This window comes from Caretta caretta, chromosome 4 (genome assembly GCF_965140235.1).
Source record: "Caretta caretta isolate rCarCar2 chromosome 4, rCarCar1.hap1, whole genome shotgun sequence".
Taxonomy (NCBI): domain Eukaryota; kingdom Metazoa; phylum Chordata; order Testudines; family Cheloniidae; genus Caretta; species Caretta caretta.
The window spans coordinates 63,479,575-63,492,844 of record NC_134209.1 but is presented as its reverse complement, the minus strand read 5'-3'; the positions used below and the strand labels follow the sequence as shown (position 1 = coordinate 63,492,844).

The 13,270-nt window shown below is 42.7% G+C and overlaps 1 protein-coding gene across 9 annotated transcripts in view; it reads left to right on the top strand.

Moving 5' to 3' along the window:
* Positions 1 to 13,270, top strand: part of INPP4B (inositol polyphosphate-4-phosphatase type II B) — a 476,089-nt gene that overhangs the window by 283,183 nt on the left and 179,636 nt on the right. For all 9 annotated transcript variants that reach the window (XM_048847033.2, XM_048847031.2, XM_048847032.2 and 6 more), the window contains one exon: positions 5,000 to 5,079. In XM_048847033.2, the coding sequence (XP_048702990.2) occupies positions 5,000 to 5,079 (80 nt within the window). The remainder of the gene's footprint in view (positions 1 to 4,999; positions 5,080 to 13,270) is intronic.

The following is a 13,270-nucleotide window of genomic DNA, read 5'->3' as shown; positions in this document are numbered from 1 at the left end:
TTATGCTCAGTCCCCCGGGCTCAGCCTGCCCACACTGACCTTTCGACAGCTCTGTTACTATTCTGTCCAGCCAGGCACCTGGTCTTTGGCAGCATCCGCTGGGCTCAGTTCTACCTGGTGAGCTCTCTGCACTGAGCTATCTGCAGTCCTGCTGTTCAACCAGCCAGCTAGGCCCTCAGTCCTCCCTCATCAAGCTCCACACAGAAACTGAACTTCTTTGCTCTGCTGCTTGTCTTATATAGGGCTCTTCTGGCCCCGGATTGGCTGCTCCTCTGCAGCCACTCTAGGCTGTCTGTTGGATTTCTCTCTGATCTATTCTGGGGCAGGGTGATGCAGGACCATGAGGCCTCCCACAGGGGGCTTCCAGACCTAGTCCACCCTGCCACACATCTCTGTTAAGGTTTAATAATAACCCAGTGATTTCCCAGATTGCATTCTAAAGTATCCAGAATCACTCTTGCATTTTGGCAGCATGCACAGGCACATAGACACTCCCTTTTCCCAGCCACAGAGAAGAAATATAGAATTAGGAGTGGGGAATTGGCACTAAATCAAAATCCTTAAATCAAAAAACCTTGCAAACAATTTAGACTGGGACATGTACAGTATCAAATTCATCTGTGATGGTGATGTGTATAAATAATAATAAATTCATGGTAGCAAATTATGTTGGTTCTGGTTTGTTTCCTGCTCTATCCAGCACTGGAATTCAGAAGTTGGGGGGGGAGTGGCTCCCCTTTTCTTTTTGTCTGATCTTCCATCATGTGACCATACCCACTTCTAGTACAAATTAATCATGTTTATTACAGTAGTGTCTAATTGGCAACCAAAAATGGGGCTCCGTTGTGCTAGGCTCTGTACAAACCCAGAGTAGTAGATGGTTCCTGCCCCTAAGAGCTTACAATATAATTAGACAAGACAGACACAGTAGGGAGAGAGGATAGGTATAACGCACAAGCAGAGTGAACAATGTGATAGCACCACAATGTGATACGTTTGAGGGGTGAGTTTACTTAGCGTGTGGATAAGCTAAATAGAAAGAAAAGTTAAGGGAAAGGGAGTGAGGAGGACAAGGCAGCGGAAAGGAGAGTAAGAGTGGAGTGGGGAGGACAAGGCAGTGGAAAGGAGAGTAAGAGTGGCCAGTGTGAGTGAAGCTGAGATGAAGAGACTGTGAGGGAGGGAGGGGGTTGGAGCAAACAGCCAATCAGCGCAAGACAGAATCTCTAGTCAAAACTGCTGAACATTCTCCAAAGAACTCAGCTTTGGCAGCTTCTGCTCCCTCCTGCTGGAGTCTCTGTCTGGCTCCTCTCTGCGCCCAAGGCCACATAGCTGGGGGGAAGAGAGTCAATGCTTGAGTCCCAGTGATCCCATAGTGGCAGCTGTCTTCTCTGCACAATTCTGGGTCCAGTGGCATGCTGGAGGGAGGGGTAGCTCTGGCTGAAAACCATTTTACCCCCTTCCCCCAAGTGCAGTAGTGCCTGATTTGGCTGCTTTCTGCTCTTACTGCCTGGAGTCAAAACATGTATAAAACATGCCCGTTTCTGACTGATGGCAAAACAAGAGCTGGGGCAGACAGCAAACTATGGATGGGAAAGATTTTAAGTTGATTTTTATTCTGAGGTGCTAATTCTCCTCCTTGAACTGCCAGGGATCATTCCTGGCATAGTTCCAACAGGATGCATTTGAAAAATGTACAGTATGGCAGCAGAGTTAAATCTCAGTGAGCAAACTGTATTTCAGCCTTTCATGGGGCCATTGCAGACATGTTTTTCTTTCTTCCTTTTTTCTTTGGCTAGGTAAGTGGATTAAGTTTATTAATCAAACAATTCAACACAAGTCTCTTATAATTTATTATCACAAATGTCTCACCAGCACTAGCAAAATTATGAAGGAGCCCTAGCTATTCTATAATTAAGGTTGTTTAAAGCTCAATTTTCAAACCTCTCTAAATCACACACGCAAAGTTGGATTGGTTTGTAAATTGCCATGGCAATTCAGGGCCCAGGGTAAAGTTGGGTAAAGCACAAAAAAAAGGAGTCCAAGGCCTGGTCAACATAGCTACATTGGTCATGGGTGTGAAAAATCCAGATTTCTGAGTGACGTAGGTATGCTGACCTAACCACCTGTTGGTGCCATAGCTAGCCACAAGGCACCCTTTCAGATTCTAGGCCCATTGCAAGGCCAGGTAACCCATTTCCATCGGATCACTGGGCCATACAACATTTTTTTATTATTATTTTGAAGGTATTTTTATATGAATTTAAGAAGATGAAACAGAAAAAAATGTTTTGGCATCTGGACAATTATATTGTATTAAGCAGTGTCCTATGAGATCTGAGAACCCAGGTGTAGTAGAAAGGGAGAGCCTGAAGCATGGGCCTGGTTCAAACCCTAAGGCCTGAACAAAAGTCTGTGAGTTATGCTATGAGCAACAGTCAGGTCCTGTCAAAAGCAGCTGATTGCCTGCAAGTCAGTGACTGGTACATGAACTATTGCTAGCATTGTTGCAACACACTGAATAGGTAAACACTTTCCAGCTGGCCAGCACAAGAACACCCGATCCTACCATACAATAAAACGGTTTGACAAAAATGATGAATAGTGATATTTTGTCTGAAACATCAGAAGTAAAAGTACAAAGACAGATGGTGAATAGGAATGTTTTGTCTGAAACATCAGAAGGAAAGTACAAGGGGAGGTAACAAACATCATGAAACATGTAAGGTGATACACAAGTTGTTTATCCCAGATTTTGTCTCAGTCTATAAATGTTGGGATACCTTGCTTTAACCCTTTGGCCAACCTAGGGAGGAATGGAAAATCCCGCCATTCACTGAGCTGCATCCATTGTCATGGGCATACATGTCTTAGTATCCTCGTAGAGTCTGGCAGGTGCTATTACCATGCTTCTTCAACGACAAACCTGGCCAGGCGCCTTTGTACCTTAACAGATCTTGTGGTCATTGGGCAGTTTAATTGAGGTCTGCTGTGCCAACTATCTGCACAGAGCTGGGACAGCACACAAAAAACACACACACACACAGCCAAACATCTGATAACACAAGGCTAATTGCAGAGGCTATGAGACCTTGCCGCGCTGTAGGGCCTTGGCTTGTGAGGGCCACCACAAATGGGCAAGATGTTTGTTTCTCCCCCATTCCGTTCATATAAGGAATTGCCACTATTAATTTGTATTGCGAATATGTTTGCTGTCTTGCTGTAAAATCTTAGCAGAAACAAGGCATTGTGGGAGGTATAGTGAGATAGGTGGGTCGAGTTAGCTATCTCACTTAAAAACGCACCTTTTTGGCAGTGAAGACACAGCACAGTCTTTAATTACATAATCATACTATTTTACCCACTCTGTTTCTGTCTCATGTCTCCAGTCTTCCTCTTCTTTACTTCCTCCTTTTGGTCCACCCCTCCCCACAGCTTGCCTCTTTGGCACCTTTTCTCTTTCTCTCGGCTTGTATGTTTTATACCATCTTCGTTCCCTTCCTGCCTAACTGTGCAGCCAGGGATGGAAACTGAATCATTACATGGACATCAACATAAGCCTGAGGAGGCTTTCAGCTTGGCCATGCTGGAGACCCAGCTTTTAAACTCGGAAGCCAATTGTAGGGCTCTACATCTGGGCATTTAAATTGGCACTTAGGTTCCCAGCTATGCATTTTATGTGCCTAAAAGCCTGTCTGAGTACTAAACTTTGGAGCCCACATTCGAAAATTCCAAGGCCCTGATTCAGACTGGCCTTACCAAAGGAAGGCAGGGTACAACGCTTGCCAGATGGTGTCATACTGCTGCTGAGCAGCTCAGCTGAAACACATGTTGGTCTCCATTTTCCAAGGATTGAATGTGCTACCTCCATATGGTCCGGGCTGACCCTGAGAGCATGTGAGTGTGCTCGAGACCTATACCTGGATTTTGTCATCTGCAAGCACATTGCATTTGCTGTTAGACCTTTCATTTTTGTTAGCCTTACAAAAGGAATAAAGAATAAAATTATTATGCAAAAAACCCTGCTTATTTGTTGATGATGTTTGCATACTTGATGTGACTTAATGAAAATATCTGTAATTTCTTCACATCAACTTCCAGTGAGTTGCTGTATATTTTTCAAAAAAAATCTTCATAGAAGAAAGTTTTAGGTTATTTTCTTTCCATGCTCATTGTCCCTAGAGTAAGAAGAACTCTTGTACAACTGGTAAAGTGAAGTTTTAGTGCTGAGCAGCAGAGATATTGAGAGAGGGTAAAAAGTTCTCTTGAGAAAAACAAAAAATATTTGCATAATTTCCTTGAGGATGCAAAAGGCTGACATTGGTAGAAAGACAACATATAGCATAGTAGGTCAACAGAAATTTAGAAAATGTAGCTGGATGAGTATATTTCTCTTTATTTGTACTGGAATAAAATTGGTCCACCCTTGGTTGGAAATACCCAAGGAAACATGCTTACAAACATTGCTATATACTCAGAAAATACAGCATTTCTATTAATAACTTGTATTGAGCCCAACATAAAAATAACTCGAGCAAGCAAATACATTAATATCTCGAGTTCAAAGAAGATAATGCCTAAGGGTTTGAGGAATTACTGTAGCAAGAACAACATTGGTAAAACACTGAAGATTTAACATTTGCTGTGATACAGAAATCACTTGAATAGGAAAAAAAAAAACCTTCAAACTAAATGAAACTTTTTCTTGCGAGTGTACATTTTACAGCCCGCTATTTGTCAGATTGTCAGACTGATTGTTTTTAATGAAAAAGATGGATTCCTGTCTGTAAAATCTGAGCTTTACAAATTATTGATAATGGTGTCACTGATGTATGAAAGTATTCTACGGGATAATACATCAAGCTAGTGGGTTCCAATTTAAAATTTCTCTCTTGCTACAAAAGACAGATTTGCAGGCATGGGGCTGAAAATGAAATGATTAAAACTTCAGAAATTGATGATGATGTCCTCCTTTCTCTCTCTTTTCCCCTGTGTTTTGTAGCGAAACTTTCTGGGCTTGACTACTTTTAAAGTAGGAGACTTGGTGAAGTCAAAGGAACAACAGTTGACCCTTACCCTGAGGTAGGTCTTTTTGTCTGTTGTAAACCATTTCAGACTAATAACCCGTGACATTTAATGATTGCGGCTTGGCTGTGTTTGAAACTCAGAATTACTTCAGGTATATTAGATGTTAACCTCAAGTGCCTCTGTTTCTACTATGCACAAAGCTAAAGAGAAATACCAATTATTTAAGTCAGAGCTTCCCATGTGTCAGGTTAGAAAAGGTTACTCGCTCTTTGATATGATCCCCTACAGAAAAATTGCAGAGCAGTTATATTTGGAAAAGTCCTTTCAAAGATTGCTACAACAGGGAATATAAATCTTATTCTCACTTAATTAGTAGATTATATTTTTGTAGAATCTAAATGTTACTATCATGAAGTGACCAGGATTTGAATATTTGGCATGTTTAAGTACACTGGGCCTGATTCACCACTGCCTTGCACCTTCTGTAATCACTTACATCTGTGTAAAGGAGGTATGAAACGCTACCAAATCAGAATTGCAATGCAGAACTCTGCACAAATGTATATGACTACACAAGGTACAAGGCTGTGGAGAATGAGGCCCAGTGTTTTAGATGTGGCCCTGTGTTAACAGGAAGAAAGGATGGAATGGATGGGTTTGTGTTTAAAACAATGGGCTGGGAATCAGGAGAGTTCAATTTCCAGGTCTGACACAGACTTATGTTTATGACCTTAGGCAAATTATTCAGGGCATAATCTATTTCGGTTTGAAGCCAATAGAAAAACTCCTATTTACTTTAAAGGCTTTGGATCAGGCCCTTAGGACTTGATTTTCAGAGATGTTGAACACCCACAGCTACTATTGACTTCATCTGGAATTTAAGATGCTCAACATTTGTACATATTAGGCTCTTGTTATATTATATATCCCTTCCTCCTCTTCCTGTTCTCCTTGAAGATGCTGCGTATAGATGCACCAGAAGTCCACATAGAACTAGATTTGGTGGCACATGAGCTGCACACCCTGTCTTGGTGCAGATAGCCCAAACTCAAATGCATTCATCAGAACAGCAGTGGTTTCATTGTGCCAAGGGCCTTCAACACCCTTTTTGGAGAGGGCATAAATCTGGTTTTTATGTACCTGCACTCCCTGTTATGTACATTCAACTTTTATGTACATGCAACTCCCTATTAAAAGTAATGGGAGTTGCATGTAGACATGGGGGCAGATGGGGAGGTATATACTATTTGATTTAGAGACCATGATGTATTGACAGAGTGTATTGATTTTCATTCTCATATTGCATAAAATCACAATATAACAAAATATTAGTTTACAGTATTAGCCTTACTGGGTTCCCAGAGGGTACTGGGTCTGAATTGGACCGTTGTAGGTTTGCTTTTTGTCAAGTTTTGTTTTTGTCTCATACATTTTTTGTACATCTAATAGTAAAAGACAGCTGTTTGAAACAATTCCAGTTGAACTCCAGAACACTAAATTGTTAGTGGGTTGAAATTTAAAAGACATTTTCAAAAAAACTTATGAATGTTGAATTGTTTCTTGAGTATGGCTGTGGGCCAGATTCACAGAATTACTCTTCTCTCATTATGTCACCAGGCAGTGCAGAAGGAGACAATACTGCCCATTCCTCCTCAGTGGCAGTAAAATCTGGCTTCTTGGCAATCCCCTTCCTGCAGCATCCCTGTTGCTGGGGAAGTGTCAGGGATGAGGGACAGGCCTGTTGAGGGCATTGCCAGGCAAACTGTGCTCCATCTATTCCTAGCTGATGTACAGTTGCTTGGGAGGAGCTTTGCAAGCTGGTGTAAGTTAGAGTAGCCCAGGGCTGCTGTAACCTATGCTAGGTCTGGGACAAAGCAAAGCGGAGACTCAGGGAACTGAAACTAGCTCTCTGTAAAGCAGGTAGATATTGCTCTCATCATATAATCTGGCCCATACTTTCTTTTTACTAAAAAGAAAAGGAGTACTTGTGGCACCTTAGAGACTAACCAATTTATTTGAGCATGAGCTTTCATGCTCAAATAAATTGGTTAGTCTCTAAGGTGCCACAAGTACTCCTTTTCTTTTTGCGAATACAGACTAACACGGCTGTTCCTCTGAAACCTTTCTTTTTACTGACATTTTAGCATTTTCTTGCTCAGGAAAAACACAAACTAAACCATGTAACGATGGATTTTGAAAGAGTTGCCTTGTTCCTCTGTAGTTCTACAGGTGGGAGGCTTTTTTGTGGGGGTGGTCGTGGTAAAGGACAGTAGTGTTTAGGTTGAGGGAGGGTCAGGATATGTCTCTGTTGCAAAAAAAAATCTGTGATGCTGAGTCTGAGCACAGGTCAATTGACTTGGGTTTGCGAGTAGGTCAGGTTGTGCGGCTGATGCTAACAGTGTAGACCTTTGAGCTTGGGCTGGAGCCTGGGTTTTGAAACCCTGCGAATGCGGAGGGTCTCAGGGCTTTTCTGAGACCTTCCCCCTCCTCGGAGTTTCAGATCCCAGGCACCAGCCCAAGCCCAAACCTCTACGCTGCTATTTTTAGCCCCACAGCTTGAGTCCCGTGAGCCCAAGTCAGTTGACCCAGGCCCTGATACTTGATGGTGCATGTCTTTTATTGCAGCATTGACATACCCTCGGTGGCTTTGGTTTCTGATAACATTCAATTCTTCACCAAAGGTGTACTCTTCCTCTGCCCTCTCCCCTCCTTTCTTCTTGGCAGTGACTAAGGATACAAGCCAAGGAACTTCCTTTTGAGACACCAGTAGGGTTTTTAATCTGTCCTTTCATTTTGGGTTTTCATTTTTGTTTTCTTTGTTACAGCCCTTAATGTTTAAAGACTGATATTTTCTAGACTGTCCACCAAATGAGTGTTTTAGGGGAATGTGTGTGTCTATATATAATTATCAAAACCTGCCTGAACAGGTCAATTTGAGGTATTGCTTTGGTTTTGGCAAGGTGCAAAACCTGTCTCTTCTGAAGGAATTTAACTTTTTAGAGATTTTGAAGCACAGTTTCCATTCTGAAAATTCCAAAGGGCTAAATTATGGCTCATCTAAAAAATTGTCAGTGGGTGGTGGTGATGTGCCAAATAACAAGGTTTGATGAAAAAAATAGTAAATTTGCCAAATATAAAAGAAAAAGTCATCTTCAGCAGGCTAGATATTTCTGAATATCAATTTGGCAATATATGTTCACTGGAGATGCAGATTCACCCACTCCTGTGCTGTTGTCAGCAAACCTGAGTTAGGAGCACTGATGGCTGCTTCAAGTAATTTAGACTGGTTTAGTTCATTAGTTTTAGATTGTAAGCGCTTCAAGACAGGGATGCTTTCCTAGTATGTGTTTGTGCTGCACGTACCATGCACATGCACAATAAGGTTGGGGCCTTTAGGCTTTATGGTAATTCTAACCCAAAAAATAAATCCCTTCATCAGCCAGTCTGCAATGATGATGGCATTCCCCATTCTCTGGAAGATCCTTTCATTTCAAGTGTATTACTCTCATTATGAATATTGCCACAGGCTTGTGCTCTGTTACCCCTCCTGTTCAATGTGTATGTGATGTCACTAGGTGAGATAGGAAGATGTGCCATCCTTTGTCACATCTGTACTTGGTTATTTTGGTGTGATTTCCACTGAGCTACACGGGGGTAAAAGAGGACAAAAAATAATGGTGCTCTTCTAATCTCTCCCCACAAAATTAAGCTCTATCCATCTGTGATGCTGCTCTCCGTAGATTGTATGGATATTCCACACAGGATCATACATGCTGTCTGAGCTCCACTGAACTCCTCAGGTTTGGCTTCCCCTGTGTGGGGCATGGGTGGCACCCTTGAGCTTGGTTTCTTCTTCACTGGAGAAGAGAATAAGAGGTGATACTCTTCCAGGCCTAGTTAATTGTGGTGACAAAACACGATGTCAATCAGAGTAGATTGTGCAGAATTTCATAGTGTGATCCTTCCCCTCCTTTCTGACATGGGCAGAAGTTTCACACTTACAGTAGCATCTGAGTTAGTGTCCCATAGTGACACATGGGGCAGTTCATGCCTCCCAGAGCTATCATTTCAGGCAGTCTGGAAATTCAGGCAGACATCACTGCATCAGTTAACCTTCAAAACCAGAAGTGAGTGTTTCTGTGCAAATGTAACAGCTAGAAACGTACTTTAAAAAAAAAACAAAAACAACATTTGAGATTCTAGAAAACAAGAAGGCAGTCTGGGAGAGGTGCTGGTATATACTGCTCTAATTTGAGTCCTGAAGGTACCTCTGAAGACCACTCCCACATCAGAACTCTATGACAAGTGGAACTAACCTTACAAAAACAAGGGAATTCACAAAGATTCAGGATAGACATACCAGTCTTTATAGATTTACCTTTTCCTGAAGAAAATATATGTGAAAGTGTCTCCCTGTGGTCTATACTGTACTATACTACTTTATGAACATAAGGTTGTACTTAAATTTCAACAATTCATTTTGTCCTGTACTTGTTTCTCAATGATCTAAGCATTTCAATATCATCTGAACTTCTATTCAAGGATAGAGGGTAGGTATATTTGTCATGCAGATTTTTAATAATACAGTGATCTTACCTCTTTACTATGTTGCCCCTTTTGACCCAAGTGGATAGTCAAAGTTTGGGGCCCTGTGGATGTTCAGTAGGGAGTAAAAATTGGTGGTAGTCATGTATTTTTCTGCAGATTTGTTTATTTACAACGAATGTACATTCAATCCTGTGTCTCTGAATGTAAAAAGAATCAAATAACAAGAAACAGCACCAGAGCACTCTTGGCAGCCTGCACCCCGACTCAGAAACCTCTCCACAGGTTTCTGCCAAGGTCAGACATGCTTTCAGCCGCTCTTTCTTGCACGTACTCATGTGCAGTCTCTCTCTCTCTCTCGTGTCCGTGTTTAAAAATTAGATTGACCTAGCTCCATCTTTTGGAGCTGCAAAAAATTTAATGCCCTGAGCACCATAGTGAGGTCAAACTAACCCCCAGTGCGGACTTGTGTATGTTGAGGAAGAATTCTTCTGTAGACCTACCTACTGTCTCTCAGAGAAGCGGATTAACAACGTTGATGGGAAAAACCCTTCTGTCAATGCAGGGAGCATCTATACTACGGTGCTATAGTGGCACAGGTGCAGTGCCATAGCTGTGCTGCTGTAGCATTTGTAGCGTAGACATACCTTCACTGTCTGTGTTCTGCCTTCCCCCACACCTGTAGCACCCAAAACAACACTCAGCGAAGCTCCAGGGCAGCTTCACACACTACTTTTGTCAGGGGTAGAGTTTATGCTTACAGTTGTGTTAATCGAAAGGTGAGTTTCCACCTATCAACCTCAATCCCACAACAAGGTTTCATCCAATTTATAACACCAGCCACCACCTCAGCTTTACCCATCATCCCAGAGAAGCCCAAAACAGTGACACCCAACAATCCATCCCAAACAAAAAGAAATTTAAAATGATACAAGGTTAACTATTTACATTTGTACAGTGTCTTCCTGTTTTCATATCACCAACTCACAAGAATTTTATTCCTACCTAAATCTGTGTCTCTTTTTCGACCTGGATTTTCTTACAATCAGCCCCCCAAAGAATGCCTGTTGTTTCTGTGGAATTTGTTGGCCGAGGTACATCCTGACCATTCTTTCCTAATTGGGAATTAACTTCTGTAACAACTTTTCCATCCTCGACTTCCACATTCTCAGATTCAGGGTGCAGCCAAGCTAAAATTCTGTCCCCCTGATACCCTTTCAGACGAGTCTTATGGATAACTTTGGGTTTAGTCCTGGGACCCAGCTAAACCCTGTACACAACTTCATTTATTTGGGTCAGTACTCTATAGCCAGGGTGGCCAACCTGAGCCTGAGAAGGAACCAGAACTTACCAATGTACATTGCCAAAGAGCCGCAGTGATACGTCAGCAGCCCCCCATCAGCTCCCCCCCACCCACCCCAGCTCCCAGCACCTCCTGCCCACCAGCAGCTCTGCCAATCAGCAGCTCCCCTTCCCTCCCTCCCTGCACGTCCCGATCAGCTGTTTTGTGGCATGCAGGAGGCTTGGGGGGAGGGGAAGAAATGAGGGCACGGCAGGCTCGGGGGAGGGGGCAGGAAGGGGTGGAGTGGGGGCAGGGCCTTGAGCAGGGAGCCCCACCCCCACCCCCCTGGCACATTGGAAAGTTGCTGCCTGTAGCTCCTGCCCCGGAGTCGGTGCCGATACAAGGAGCTGCATATTAACTTCTGAAGAGCCGCATGTGGCTCCGGAGCCACAGATTGGCCACCCCTGCTCTATAGGGTCCCTCCCAAGGTTTATCTAGTTGAGAGTTCCTCCCTTCTTCCTTCTAGAATTGTGGATCCAGACCGGGTCCCCTATTTTAAAAGTTTCCCCATATGACCGTACATCATATAGCCTTTTCATTTTGTCAGAGAGCGTCCTCAGATTTTCCCTTGCAAGGATGTAAACTCTTTCAATTTTGTATTGTAAGATTTCTACAGAGTCTAGATAGTCATACACTATCCTGATATCAAGATCATTGTGAAGTTTTTAGTTGCTCTGAGGTCCATGCCTCGTCCCCATTCCAATTCTTCCAATGGATGAACCATGAACATGGGCACCTCTGTAAATTAGAGGAAGAGAGAGACACACCCATCCCTTTTAGTAACAAATTCCTTGCTCTCCTGCTTGGGGCATTGTTTGCAAATAGCTTCCCAACAAGACCGTCTGGAAAAGCATTACCACACTTATGACCAGACCTATCTGTGACTGGGAAATCATAGTACTGCCACTTCTCTGCGTTACGTAGGGAGGTGGTAGAATCTCCTTCCTTAGAGGTTTTTAAGGTCAGGCTTGACAAAGCCCTGGCTGGGATGATTTAACTGGGAATTGGTCCTGCTTCGAGCAGGGGGTTGGACTAGATGACCTTCTGGGGTCCCTTCCAACCCTTATATTCTATGATTCTATGATTCTCCATCCACCTGGCAAGCTGGCCCTCTGGATTTCTGAATCTGAAGAACCATTGTGGGAAAGCATGGTCTGTCCTGATCGTAATCTTCCCCCACATACAAATAGTGATGAAACTGTTCTATAGATTTAACCACTGCTAGGAGTTCTTTTCAGATGGTGCAATCATTTCTCTTGGGAGAACTTACAGTAAAAGTTTAATAAGCTACCACCCTCTCAAGTTCTTTGTGTTCATGTGTTAATACTGTCCCCAAGCACTAGCATCTGTGTCCAATATGAATGGAGTTTTGAAACATGGATAGGACAATACAAGAGCAGTCAGCAGAGCATTTTTAACTCTGAAAATGCTACATTACTTTCTGCTGACCACTGAAATGGTTTTGCCTTCTCACCCAACTTGCAGTGATTTTTCAATATAGATAAATCCACAAATGAACCTCTATAATAGGAGCAGAGTCCTGTAAAATTCTGCAAATCAGTAAGTAGGCCACTCTCACATTCCCAGAGTACCAGATATTCTGGTACTTCCAGGAAGAGTGTGGGCCTGTTCCTGCTGGCGTGATCCAAGGCCCCTGGGTGTGGCCTTACGTGCACTGTCATGAGGGGGTGCCATTTTGAAGAGCACACTGCCCCACATCCGATTTTGTCTCAGTATGAGTTGGGGAACAACATTCGAAAAGCAGGACTGTCCAGTTTAGAACTGGATATATGGCCAGCCTATAAATGTCAGGGGAGTTGGCCAGCTTAGTACACCCTCAATTTTCTTTTTGGTAGTGGAAATTTCTTCCTCACTTATTGTGTGCCCAAGGCAGACTACTACGTTTTGGAACAACTCACATTTCTTTGGGTTCTGTTGCAAATTGACCCCCTTCAGTTTGTCACAGACTATTTATATAAATGTTTTAGTTCTTGCTCAAATGTTTTAGCATGCACCAAGATATCATCTAGCTATAACGGATAAGATGAAGGTGGTATGCCATGTCTCCATTAGCCTTTCACATATGGCTAGTGCATTGCACAAGCCAAAAATCTATCACTTTAAATTCCCACAAACCTTGTCCTGCTGTGAAAGCAGTTTTTTTCCCCGTCTTTTGGACATACTTCTACTTGCTGATATTCGCTTTTAATCTGGAAAGCCAGACTGAGCTAGTTACAGAGTTCAGAGTATCATCTATTCATATTAATCGATAAGAATCCTTTAAAGTGACTTCATTTAATTTTCGATAGTCCACACAGAATCTGGTATGGCCTTCCTTTGTCTTAACCTGAAGTTTGG